This window comes from Pezoporus flaviventris, unplaced genomic scaffold, assembly GCF_033815535.1.
Source record: "Pezoporus flaviventris isolate CSIRO_AGI_PZ_B2104156 unplaced genomic scaffold, CSIRO_AGI_Pfla_v1 ptg000076l, whole genome shotgun sequence".
Taxonomy (NCBI): Eukaryota; Metazoa; Chordata; class Aves; order Psittaciformes; family Psittacidae; genus Pezoporus; species Pezoporus flaviventris.
This window is the reverse complement of record NW_026892624.1, coordinates 514,854-529,020: the sequence shown is the minus strand read 5'-3', so window position 1 is coordinate 529,020 and position 14,167 is coordinate 514,854. Positions and strand designations below refer to the sequence as shown.

Here is a 14,167-nt window from a genome sequence, read left to right as displayed (position 1 = left end):
TATGTGAGGTAAGAGGAATGCTGGTCATCATCTTCTGTCAAGTCTTTCATTTGATTATCATTCTTTTAAAAACCATGAGCCTGAAAGGCTTGTGTTGTCAACATCATTGTTCCTTCATTTCTCTCTTCACTTGAGTGGAAGGAAATTCTGTTGCTTTGAACGGTCTGTCATTTTTTTTTTTTTTTCATAGGAGTTTAAATTGAATACAATCTCTGTTTACACTGACCCTTTCTGTTTGTCTATTATATTTGTTAGCTGGAAACTCATATTTTCTAGGAATGGGTTCAATTTTCCATGACTATTGGCAGATGTTTCTCTAGGATCTTCAGTGACAGTGATGTATTTGTTGATAACCCAGTGCTTGCTAGAAGGGACTTTGCTTCACATCAGTAAGTCTGTTTTCTTTGTATGAGAGCTTTAGACAACAGAAATATATTCAATTTCTTCCAGAAAATGTCTAGAGGTTGTTTCATCCTATTTTGAATGCATGCTTCATGCAATGAATTTTCCTTTGGTTCAGCTACTCTTTCTTTGCAGCAGCAGAAATACATGAAGCCCTGGTTCCATTCTTTTGATTCATATTTTTGCAAGTTATGTATTTGAGTAATTTTTATAGTTGAGCCCAGTGTTCCAAGATACCACCTATAAGAGCTGGGTTGTGAGTTGATTTCATTCTTTTAGTGTTGTTACTGTTTTCATGCTCAACTTGCCACTTCTGAACCCTGGTAGGAACATTGGAGATGTTTGGTTCGTAGGCCTGCAAGATGGCTTATAGCAAGCATGTCAATGTCTCAACAGGAAAACTTTTGATGTATTTTCTGTACAGGTTTTATTTATTAGAGGAAAAAGTCATAGAGGATTCTGTAGTTTCTGTCTTACTGACATTTTCTCCTACTTTCTCATTCTCTCCTACCTTCCCAAACTTGGACAACCTGCGTTACAAAGCCTATCTTCTTAATGTGGCAACACAGGATTACTCTTGGCTTCTTGGTTTACTTAACAGAGACAGAAAATCTTCATTTTGATGATTGTTCTAATTGGGTGATTTTTCTTTTTTTTTTTTTAAATTTTCTTTTGAGGCTGGAGATGATTGTTTTTTTAAATTGATTTTATTTTCTTTTTAATATCACAATGCTCCCTTGCTTACTTAATTTGGATTCAAATAGTGAAAGAAAGTTGCATTGCTACAGTTTCTTTCCTTTCCATCTTTACTTGAAAAGGGCAAGGTATATAAATAGGTAGATGTAGATTAATTGAAATTTCTAGGGTATGGTCTATTATTTCTTATTGATATTTTTCTGCCCTCTTTTATATCCCCCCCCCCCCCCCCAAAAGAATTGAAATAGTTGGAGAACCTTTTTTTTTTGAAAAAAAAAAAAAAAGGATAAGTAATTTTAAGAACTGGGAAAGTTATTCTTTCCCTCTGTTTAGTTTCGAAATGAAGTCTTTACATCTGGAACAGGGAACTGAAAATCAGATATATTCTAGTCTTAGTTCTGACTGTGACTTATCATATGACCTTCACAAGCAAGCCTTTCTGTGTTCTGGTTTCTTCTCTGTTACCAGAAAGAAACATTAGTATTTGCAAAGCATTCTAAAACTCCTGGCATGAAGGTGCATAGAGGTACAGATTTTTTCATCCTCTTTTGGAAGGTATATAGGTTTTCTAAACATTGTTCTGCTTTGCTGAGCAAGAATACGAATGGAGTATCTTTGGAAGACATAAACTCGTGCTGGCCAAAATGTGATTCAGTAGATTGAATAAATGTCTTAGGTGTTAACTTTTGCAGTTCTTATGCTCTTGAATTTTTAGTTAAGAATCACATTTAAGAAATAGAGCAGTGAGGTTATTAATTTATAAGGAAATTGATTGATTCAGCCCACTGAGTGCTATTTGTGCGTTTTCAGAACCTGCAAGATGTACCTAAGTGATGAAATTTGGACATCTAAGTCTTGAAAAACTGAGCCAAGCTTTTGCAAGAATTTCTCATATGCCGTAAGAGAAACTTAATGAGTATGGTGGTGCTTTACACATGCTTTACATGAGACTTGACCATAGCTTTTCCTTCTGATTGGAATTTCATTGCTTTCTTCTCTTTCCCCCAGGCAGAAGCCATTATGTACTGTGATTTACCATTGGTAACATTAATTTGCTGGTTTTAACATCCCTTAATGCAATGTTCTAGATGCTGAAAGGTGAAACTTGAGAAAAATGTGTCATGACATTTTAGAACATCTTCAGAATGTTTAGAAAAAATATTTTGTGAACTTTAAAAAGTGATTAATCATTTTATTAATATAAGGGCAAGTTAATACTCCATTTGCTATGCTGTGCTTCAGAAGCAACAATGAGGAATGCTCATCAGATCTAAGGCTATAGATGGTTTTTAATAGTATTTAGTTTTTAATATGATCTGTGAGCATTGTCACATGTAAATGCAACTGTTTTTTAATAGTGGCAGCTAGGTTTGGTGCTCTGTAAAATAAGACTTGTGGAAAAAAAGTGTTTCTATACTCATCTGGTTATATTACCATGAATCTTCAATTATTATTAAATGTGAACCTGAGTTTAAAAAAAGAATTCTGAAATCCTGGCAATAATTTGAGTTGCTGGAATAACATTAGTAGTAATACATTGATACCTTAATTGTGCCAGAAAATGGTCTTAAATGATCCACCCTGTGGAGGTAACGGTTTATTTTAGCCAATAAACAAAGCTCCACACCAATAGGAAAAGTTATTATTCCATCTACTTATACCAGGTTTATATCTGTGTTTCTTCCCAGAACTTCCATTAATCTGCAATATGTTCTGAGTTTTTTCCCAGCTGGTGTGTAGGAATACAATTTTAAAAATTGATAACCTATTGATTTTCTTTTGAGTTAATTTGGAATACAGATGGAGTATTTCCTTACTAGGTTTCCTGTTATACTGACTTCTTACCTATAATATATTACAAGTATCTCTTTGCCATAATTAATGAACTAAGGATAGATGTAATTTTTAGAAATTGCTAAACCTGGGTATTCTGTGAACTCCTTTTTTATGCTTGATAGTACTAAACTTTCTGTAAGTAAATCCATGATAGTGAATGTGGAGTTTGTGTAATCAAGGTGAGGCATGACATAATTATGGGCCTGTATTAGGTATTGCACAACTACAACTTACTGTTTATAATGAGATGTGCATATATATGTATTATTGCAAAGAGTACTTGTAGGGGATATTTTAGAGTTGGTTAATTCTGATCTGCTGCAGACAGAGATTAATTTCTTTAGAAGAAATTATAACTTCACAGGGTCAGAATTCTTCCATTTTAAAAAACAGAAATTAGAAGACAGTTTAAGGGACAGAGGCCTTCATTTTTTGGATTTGAGGAAGTGTAGACCAAAGGTACTGGGAAAGGGAATGGTACAGAGCTAAGACAGGCATGGAGCAGGGGTAGTTGACACACAGCAGAGAGACGAAGACTCCAGACAAAGGGTTTCTCTGTATAGGTATGAGGGATGGATGAAGAACATGAGTTTCTCGTGAGACCTCACTTGGAGTATTGTGTTCAGTTCTGGTGTCCTCAACCTAAAAAGGACATGGAGCTGCTGAAACAAGTCCAGAGGAGTGCCACGAGGATGATCAGGGGACTGGAGCACCTCCTGTATGAAGATAGGCTGAGAAAGTTGGGGCTGTTCAGCCTGGAGAAGAGAAGGCTGCGTGGAGACCTCATAGCAGCCTTCCAGTATCTGAAGGGGGCCTATATGGATGCTGGTGAGGGACTCTTCATTAGGGACTGTAGTGATAGGACAAGGGGTAACGGGTTCAAACTTAAAACAGGAAGTTTAGGTTGGATATAAGGAGGAGGTTCTTTACTGTAAGGGTGGTGAGGCACTGGAATGGGAAGGTGTGAATGCTCCACCCTTGGCAGTGTTCAAGGCCAGGCGGAGGGTTGGAACTAGATGATCTTAAGGTTCTTTCCAACCCTAACTATTCTATGATTCTATGAGTGAAAGAAGAGTAAAATTTGGTCTAGAAATGCAGAGTAAAATCAGACTGAAAAGAAGAAAGTTAATAGCTAGTGATTAAATCTTCAAAGAAGTAAGAGAAGTACCGGTAAAGATACCAGTAAAAGATTTATGGTAACAGGACACAGAAGGGTAGTATAGTTGTGGAAACGTGAGAAATTATTTTCAAGACGTGTTAAAAAACAAAACATATCCCAAAAAACAACTAATGAAAAAAACCCACAACTCAAGGAAAACCCAACCCCCCCAAATCCGCAAACAACCCCCAAATCAGCAGTGAACCTTAACCAGTTGTCTCACAGAGATATCCTTTTAACTATTTTCTTTGCACTCAAAAGGGTTGAGGTTTGTTGGCAAAGATAGTTCGCACTGCATCAAACCTAGTAGCATGTACTACAATAATCCTGCCTTTCCTCTCCTTTCCCCCTTAAAATTAGTGGATAGGTGTCAAAACTTTGCAAATGACAATGCTTTCCTGTGTATTAATCTTGTTACTCAGAATGACTACTTGGATTTAGAGTTCATGACAACCTGCAAAATTACCAAAGGTAAAGCCCCTTTTCTCAGTGTATATTGTAGTATCTTTCTGCTCTCATCTTTGGCTCTCTCCAGCAAGTTCCTTGGATTATAGACCAATGCCTAGCTTCCATTTTGAATTTCATCAGTTTTCTCATCTGCACGCCTTACTCATATTTAATTCAGTGGTTTCTGGATCACATAGAGAAAGAAAGTATAATCAAAAAGGCGTAACAGGCAGATAAAGAGAAAGGAGGGCTGGGAGGTGGAATGTTTTCAAAAAAGGATGGGGTTCTCTCAGCTGTGTCCTGTCACACTGTTTCTGTTGCTGGGTTTCAAAGGAATGGGAAGAAAACAGCCACATTTTTTCAATAGCATGTGATGCTGGTGGAATCACTTCTACATAATATAAATTGAGTCTTTTTTGTAGGAATGTGTAGGTAGCATTGTGTGTAATATAAATTGGAAATAGGAATAAAGTTAAAACCAGGTGTTTTGTAATGCAGTATTTAAATACTGGACTATGAATACAAATAATGAATTTGTGAGAAATATTTTATTCTGTTATTTACCCCAAATGTCTCAGAATATATATAAAAAGAACCCCAGGAGAGTGGTGTTTGAATTTGAATTTTTGTTGTGTGTGACTGGATGTGTTAGGGAAAAGTGAGTGTACTCTCTGTGGCTTGCCAAAGGATGGCTTGCTTTATTGAAGCTTGCATGGATGGCTAACTGATATCAAAAGATTTCTGCAACACTGCCTACAAGTTGCCAGAAGGTCAGTGAGAAAATATATCACTGCCTGATTCTATAGCAAAGAGCAGTTACTGCTACTAGGGTTTATTAAATCCTCTCTTCCTAACAAACAGTACCTATCAAGCACTTCTTCTATAGATAGTCCACAGGAAGCAGTTCCAGTTTCAGCAGCTTCTGAAAGTTGTATATCAAAACACATTTTTTACAGTTTGAACATGATTTATTTACAGTATTACATGAAGAGTGGAATATAGTGGGTCAAGTAGTCTGTTAAGTGCAGTTGAAGGTAAGCTGGTAAGAAGCATCTGAATTATTTAAAATGTCTCCTTCAATAAATACATCATTGCAACTGTACCATGAAGAAAGCTTTAATCATTATAAGCAGTTAGGAAGGTAAAAAAATATAAGTGAAAAATAGCTTGACTAGATCATTTTTAGAGTATGCTTTTTAGATTGGGACTTAGGTAGTGTATAAAGAAGGTTACCAGCCTAATACTTGTCTCACTCTGCTAATTTTTGTGTGTTATGTTTTGTAAAAATCCATTTTCTCTTTAGAAAGAAGATAACTTTTCATGATTTCTCTTGACTGTTATTCTCACACATGCTGTTCCACAGGTGTATAGAAAAAGAGTTTATATACGCTGTGCAGTTATAATGTAAATTAAGTGCTTCTTTTTTCATGAAATGATTACGTAAAGAAAGGACAAAAATTTAACCTAATGAAGTACTACTATTCTTCTTCAGTTTAATAGACAAATTTTAACTGAAGTAGATTTCAGGTGTAGTGAAAATCACATTTAATTAACAAAATCCAATACTGAGTGCCAGCTGTTTTGAGCGTAATGTCTTTAAATAATTTAACACTGTTGTATAACAACTGATGTTTAGATTGAGAAGATATTTTTGTGGATGAAGATATAATTTTACATCTTAAAGGTGTATAATCAGGTGGTATACTTCATTGAAGTAACATAGAAAAGTGCAAATCACAAAGGCTTGACTCTGCATATGCATTTCTGTGCTTATAGCTGTAGTACTGAGAACTACTACTCCCCTTCTACTATTCAAATTATAAAATAAACCATCTAGTTGCTTTCTGTTACAGTAAAATATTATATTACCTACGGAGTATCTATGTTAATTTTAAAAATCTAGTGATTCTGTTTGATGAAAGTGTTTAATATTAATGATGAAGTATTAGAAATACCTTAAGACATGTACTTGATTCTTAATGGTATAAAATGTTTTTCAGGAGCTGTTCTTAGATACTAGTAAAGGTGGCAGTGGGTCAGTGTGCTGCCGATTCAGACACGAATTCTGTTACCCAAGTGAGAGCAATTGTGAGAAAAATGTCTGTATTTTAAAGTGTCCTTATGTTTGTGTCTTACTCAGATATGTATAAGACTGGAAGCTTGTTGTATTCCTTTAGATTTTCCTGAGTCAGAGTCCAAAATGGGAAGAATTTAACACTGTTTTTTGGGGGGGGTTGGTTGTTGTGTTTTTTTTTTTTTTTTTTTTTTTTTTTTGCGGGGGGGGTAGAACAGAATATTATTTTTGTTTGTTTGTTTGTTTTTCATTCAGAAATGTCAAGTATTTGAGAAAATTCTTTTTGCTGAGTACATCTCTCCTAGGTAATTTTCTTATATTACAAATATATCTCACCATTTAGTTATATCAATTAGTTAAAATTACTGAAACATTCTTCTTCTGATTCATTGCTATAAAGGTTTGCAACTACTAATAAATGCTATTTGAAGTGCTCAACTCCAAGCTGTATCTTTATGATAAGATAAACAGTATTAATAACAATAATAATACTATTAATAATGCTGACATTGATGACGGTAGTAGTAACAGTTTAACAGTAAGAACTGTGAGAGAGTTGTTCCCGTAAGTATTCTGGTTGCTAATCTTTGGTTGAAGAATATGTATCAGACTAATAGTACTTCATATAGAAAATTATTCTTTTCATTGCAAAGGTGATGTTTATCTATGGCAACATCAGTTGTATTTTACATGGTGATCCAACAGCTTCAATTTTGCATTTATTTTGAAGAATATTAAAACTGCTTCCAAAATTATAGTGGTCCATGGAAGCGTCACTGTGAGTATTTTAGTAGACTGTTGCATGTTCCCTTTGTCCCTAGAGGCTTCTTCAACAAAATGACATTTAGTTTTGCTTCAGAGAGAATCTTTCATTCACTTTTTTGTCTTGGGAGCAGAAAGCCATATAACTGTCAGCTACAAGTCAGTCAAATGGGAAATGAAGAAAAACCATTAAAATCCATTACCACCACCACCAAGAAGACCAAAATAAACCTCCTCCTGATTATTTATCAAAGCATCAAGTTTTTTTGTGGTGTATGTGCACGGAACTTTTGTTGTTGGGTTTTTTAATTTTTTGTTTGTTTGCTTGTTTTGTTGTTTGTTTTTTTTTTTTTCCTAGGCTCCTTTTAGGGAATATGAGTAGAAATTGTTTTAAGAACATATCTGCTGCCATTGTCTGACACGATACTTCCAAATATTTCCACTCTTCAGTGCCTAGAAGCCTGCTCTGTATTTTCAGGCAAGCAGTGATACTGTTGAGTATGATGTTCCTCCATAACTTTTTACTCAGAAATGTATGTTTTTAAAAGTTTTAACTCTTCTAAAGAATTCTATGATATTTTTAATGCCTGCTTGTTTTTAAAAATAATTTACAGTAGTTGCATTAAAATGTCGTGGAAACTGATCAGGGATTACTGAAAGACAGAAATTCTGTGCCTCATTTAGACATAATTTATTTTGAGTCTGTTCATGTATTGTTATCATCATCTGATCATAGAATGCATTTTATTTCTTGATGTCTTTTCTTTTTAGATACTTCAAGGCTGACTCAAGCAATTATTTTCTTCCAAACCACTAGAGGTCTCGTTGTCTAATAGCAAAACCAGTAATCCTCTAAATCTTTGCTTTAACAGCCATTTCTGTATGTAGCAGCGTGGCTGGAATATGAAAGCATTTTGTGTGTAAGGGGAGAGAAAACGCCATGCTGATTGTCTTTGTGCTACAACTTTTCATTTTTAAAAGTTAAAAATATTACAGTGGACCATCTGTGCACCTTTCCAGTATACAGTAGTATCTTATTAGCTTTTCTATTACTATGTATTGTGAATGATCATGAACTCTCTGGGTGAGACACACTGTTTAAATAAGGTTAAGTCTCTTACAGAATGTGTGCATACCTGCATACATGCATGTTGTTTGAAAATAAGGAAAATTCTGATCATGGTTTGGGTAAAAACTTCCATTGAAGGCAGCTGCATAAAATTACTTTTCTGTGTTGAATTTCTTTTCTTGTTTCCATTCCAACTTGCATTAGAGGGCAGTGTTCTGAGCATCCAACATGTTGATGTTGACATACTGGAAGAAAAGCAACCATTTTAATGCATCTTGGATGCCTGCTTTTCATTATGTAGCTTGTGATTTTTCAAGAGGAAAAAGTTGGATTAGAAATGGAAGTAGCAGTTAAAGAAATTTGTATCCAGCACATAGAAAACTAGCTAGTAGAAAAGTTGCATTCAGTCCCTTGTGTGTTTCAACTTTTCCATGATTAAACATTGGGTCCTGATGAGATCCATCCGCGGGTCCTGAAGGAGCTGGCAAATGAAGTTGCTAAGCCACTAGCCATCATATTTGAGAAATCATGGCAGTCAGGTGAAGTTCCCAACGACTGGAAAAAGGGAAATATAACCCCCATTTTCAAGAAGGGGAAAATGGATGACCCGGGGAATTACAGACCAGTCAGTCTCACCTCTGTGTCTGGCAAAATCTTGGAGCAGATTCTCCTGGAAGGCATGCTAAGGCACATGAAAAACAACAAGGTGCTTGGTGACAGCCAGTATGGCTTCACTAAGGGGAAATCCTTCCTGACCGATTTGGTGGCCTTCTATGATGGGGCTACGGAACTGATGGACAGGGGTAGAGCAGTTGATGTCATCTACCTGGACTTGTGCAAAGCGTTCGACACTGTCCCACACGACATCCTTGTCTCTAAATTGGAGAGACATCAATTTGATGGATGGACCACTTGGTGGATAAAGAACTGGCTGCATGGCCTCACACAAAGAGTTGTGGTCAATGTCCAGCTGGAGACCAGTAACGAGTGGCGTCCCTCAGGGATCGGTGTTGGGACCGGTCTTGTTCGACATCTTTGTCAGTGACATGGACAGTGGGATTCAGTGCGCCCTCAGCAAGTTTGCCAATGACACCAAGCTGTGTGGTTCGGTTGATACGCTGGAGGGAAGGAATGCCATCCAGAGGGACCTTGACACGCTTGTGAGGTGGGCTGATGCCAACCTCATGAGGTTTAACCATGCCAAGTTCAAGGTCCTACACCTGGGTCAGAGCAATCCCAGGCAGAGCTACAGGGTGGGCAGAGAAGAGATTCAGAGCAGCCCTGTGGAGAAGGACTCGGGGGTGTTGGTTGGTGAGAAAATGAACATGGGCTTGCAGCCCAGAAAGCCAGCTGTATCCTGGGCTGCATCAAAAGGAGTGTGGCCAGCAGGTCGAAGGAGGTGATCCTGCCCCTCTACTCTGCTCTTGTGAGACCTCACTTGGAGTATTATGTGCAGTTCTGGTGTCCTCAACATAAAAAGGACATGGAACTGTTGGAACAAGTCCAGAGAAGGGCCATGAGGATGATCAGAGGACTGGAGCACCTCCTGTATGAAGACAGGCTGAGAAAGTTGGGGCTGTTCAGCCTGGAGAAGAGAAGGCTGCATGGAGACCTCATAGCAGCCTTCCAGTATCTGAAGGGGGCCTATAGGGATGCTGGGGAGGGACTCTTCATTAGAGACTGTAGTGATAGGACAAGGGGTAACGGGTTCAAACTTAAACAGGGGAAGTTTAGATTTGATATAAGGAGGAAATTCTTTCCTGTTAGGGTGATGAGGCACTGGAATAGGTTGCCCAGGGAGGTTGTGAATGCTCCATCCCTGGCAGTGTTCAAGACCAGGTTGGATGAGGCCTTGGGTGAGATGATTTAGCGTAAGGTGCCCCCTGCCTGTAGCAGGAGGGTTGGAACTTGATGATCTTAAGGTCCTTTCCAACCCTAACGATTCTATGATTCCATGATTCTATGATCACTGGCTTAAAAAGCGGTGATACACCTAGCTGTAGCAAACTTAGAAAGCTAGATCTTGCATGTGCCAGTTTTTTAATGTATCGGTTTACTGAAGAAAAATACAGTCTCAGTTTTGCCGTTTAGCAGAGTCATTTAGCTGTAGTGCTAAAAGTTTGTCCATTAGAAACTATGTGTTTTAAACTGTATGTTTTTAAACTATATGTTTAGCTTTTAATTGGAATAATTACTGAATAATGTACTGGATTTACGTGGCAAGGTTTTCATAGTGTAGGGTGGCTTCTGTGAGAGGGGATCAGGAGCTTACTGTATGTTGAACAGAACCAGTTCCAGCTGGTTCCAAAATGAAGCTGCTGCTGCCCACAGCTGAGCCTGTCAGTGGTTCTTTTGGCATCCCTATGATAGCATGTTTGAGAAAGGGTGAAAAAACCTGTACAACAGCTGTGAGAGAGACAAGTAAGGAAAATGTGAATGAAACAGCCCTGCAAACACCATAGTCAAGGGGGAAGTTCAGCTTGAGGAAAATGGAATGTGGGGGATGCTCAAGCTGAGTCTGCAGTGGTAGTTGGTCAGAGATCTTCCTGTCCTTATCTCAATCCATGAGCTTTTTCATTCTTATTTTTCTCTGCTGAGGAGGGGGAATGAGAAAGCAGGTCTGTGGGCACCTGGCAGCCAGGCGAAGTTAAACCACCACAGCAGTTTGTGCTATGGGCATGGTGATTTACTTATTGCAGTCTCCAAATATTAAATATTATGGATCATTAGGTACAGTAACTTTAGCCTGAAAATTGTCTCAGCATCTACAGTATTTCAAGTGAAGACTGCATTTACGTGATCACCATTAAGAGTTTATTCAGATAAGCCTAAAATACTCTACTCATATGCCTAATTTGTAAAGAAAAGCAGTGTGGAAATTCTTTGGGGGACTAAAGTCAGGGACTAGAGGAAGGTTGATTAAAAAAGGACTTCATGAGATTTTAGGGTCTGCATTGCACAGGTCAGACTACATGTTTATAACACACCCTTCTAGACCTTAAACGTAACACTCCCCTTGCTTGTTTCTTCCTCTTTGTAGAAAAACCTGGGTAAAACTGTAACTTGATATGTACTTGTATGCATTTTCTTTTGATGAGTTAAAAGCTAGGACTGTAGTCCTGTAAAGACTTTTGGGGCAGGTGGATACTACATGAGTTAGTTTTAAAGATAAAATTGTGGTGCCACTGGTAATATGTGCAGTCTCTGGATTCAACAACTTACTCTGCCTAAAACTATCAAGAACAGCTAATAGAGCAAAAAGACTTGCTGTAATTTCTTTCTGGTCTTAACTTTAGGAGTTAATCAAACAATGTAGTGTCCCGAAGTACCTTTGTGGAATCCTAGTGTGTATTCTTGGTGTGCATTTATTCAGATATTCATTTTATATTTATACATATATACATACATTTACAATATATTTCATATTTATACAGTATTCATTATATTCTTTTGAACTATCCTTAGCCCTGAAGAAGTGAGAAAGAGGGGAAAAGGAACATTCTGATTAAAGTAGAGCTGGTTTTCACATGTGGGATTTTTATTTTGAACTTTCTTTACTGCAAACTGGAGCATATTCTCTTACTTGTCATTTACATATTCCTGTCTTCTCTTGCAGTGCACTTGTAGGAGGGACATGGTGAAAATATCTATGGATGTCTTTGTGAGGAAGTTTCAACCAGACAGATACCAGCTGTGGAAACAAGGCAAGGATATATACACTATTGATCACACAAAACCAACTCCTGAATCAACACCTGAAGTAAATACCTGGCTACAGAGAAGAAGGAAAATAAAGAAATTTCCCAAGAGGTATTTATATATATCCTCCATTTAATTGTCTTCAATATGATGTCAGTTTCCTTTTTGTTTCAGTTTTGACACTTTCGCTAAACTTTTTTTTTAATTCTTTTTTGAAATTCTTTTACCTAAACAAAGTTTGTTTTTTCTGTTTTCTATATTAACACAAACTTGGGAGAAGCAAGAGTGACTGTAAAAAATTAATTCAATTTACATGTTATGTATACAGCTGAAGTTGGTGAGTATGGGGAGTACCAAAAGGCATGCTAGCGTGGTATTTAGAATCCTTCTTTCATAGAGATTATTCTATTAAAATTTTCAAGGTGTGAATGGTTGCCATTGTTTATAGTGACATCTGCAACTGAAAGACAAGGAATATGTCTCCTAAGAGTTGAGGAAAAACTTAAATTGGAAAAATTAATCATGAAGCTGTGGTAGAATCCAAACATTTGTGTGAAGTCTCTAGCAGGAGTCTTAGCCCTCACTTCCATCATCTCCAAGGAGGCAGCACTGCATTTTTGTCACACTCTCAGAGTGCTGCAGCCCAGACCTCTGTGTTTACCCCAGGTCTATCACAGATCATAATTTGTCATAAGGAAGGCCTTGATCTCAGTTGTTGGTGCTGACACCACTAAGAAAATTCGGAGGAAAATGGCAGCTTGTCACTGGAGCTGTCAAATTGACGTCTTTAATAGGTCAAATTTGACCTGTTAAAGCAGTTTCGCAGCTGGATCTATTTTCATGGTGTGCATCATGTTTTTTCTTTGCATTGTAGAAAAATTTTTTCTACACTAATGTTTGTGTGTCTTAGCAGGATCTTTATGGGTTTTTTTTTCTTCATTATCTAATGAAGTTTTATTTGCTTATTGTGGGGTGCAGTTTGCTGGGTTAAAGATAATACTGAATTTTTAAGACCTTTTTCCTCTTTCAAATTATCTTACAATATAGTTATGTTTAAAAATTGCTCTTAAGCTGAATTTCTTAATTTTCTTTGTCAGTTAACGTGTGTATGATTTATTGAGGAAAATGATAGGAAAAGCAGACTGGTAAAGAAGAGGACGAGCTGCCACTGTAGTGGAATATTATAGTTGAGAAGTACAACCCTGTGTTTGTTCTGGATAAGAACAGTTCGTGGGGCAGAATCAGTTCTTGAAGGCAACCAGTGAAGCAGCTGGAGAGCAAATTTATTAGTATGTGTATAATATTAACCCAGGTAGAGAGAGAAGAATTCTGTTGGTTACTTGAATGTTATTTTGCCTGTAGTATGTTTGATTGTATCCAGTGTAAAGCATATCACATGTGGACCAGCAGTGATTATTTTGGTAGTCTCTTACAGCTAAACAGTTTTGACTAAAAGCAAAGACTTTATAATAATTTTGTTGAAAGTTTTATCATATGAGCACATGGTCTGATTTCTTGCACTTAGCTAGGCTAAAAAACACAATTCCAATGCTTTTTAATTCTTGAGTTGGCTTTTGTTCAGGCACTATAACTGTGTATTGAAAAGAGAGGATAAAATGTTTATTCAGCTTCATTTCTAGTGTAATGTGTCAATTGCAATTGTCATCATTTTGATTATGGGAATAATACAAATACCATCCATGGAAATCTTCATGAATATATGACAGGGAGAGCTTAACTCTGACATTAGCAGCTGAAATACTTTGCAACAGTGGAACATCTTGAACTGCACATAAACAGTAATAATACTTGCTGTTATAGTACACTGTGAACTGGTGGGCATCTCAGGCAAATTTTCTGGAAATTACTGTTTTATAGAGGGTGTTGAAAGATACACAATGATCAACATAGGATAAAACGTAAGGGGTAGCAAAATGTTTTTCTGGAGATGTCTATAGTCTGAGATGCAAGACCTTTATAGCCATTATTTTCCTGCCACTAGTGTGTTACGAGTTCTGAAATC

General features: G+C 37.0%; 1 protein-coding gene across 1 annotated transcript in view; it reads left to right on the top strand.

The window, feature by feature from the left end:
- Nucleotides 1–14,167, top strand: part of KDM4C (lysine demethylase 4C) — a 267,977-nt gene that overhangs the window by 133,983 nt on the left and 119,827 nt on the right. The window contains exon 9 of the mRNA XM_061473111.1: nucleotides 12,062–12,255. Within this exon, the coding sequence (XP_061329095.1) occupies nucleotides 12,062–12,255 (194 nt within the window). The remainder of the gene's footprint in view (nucleotides 1–12,061; nucleotides 12,256–14,167) is intronic.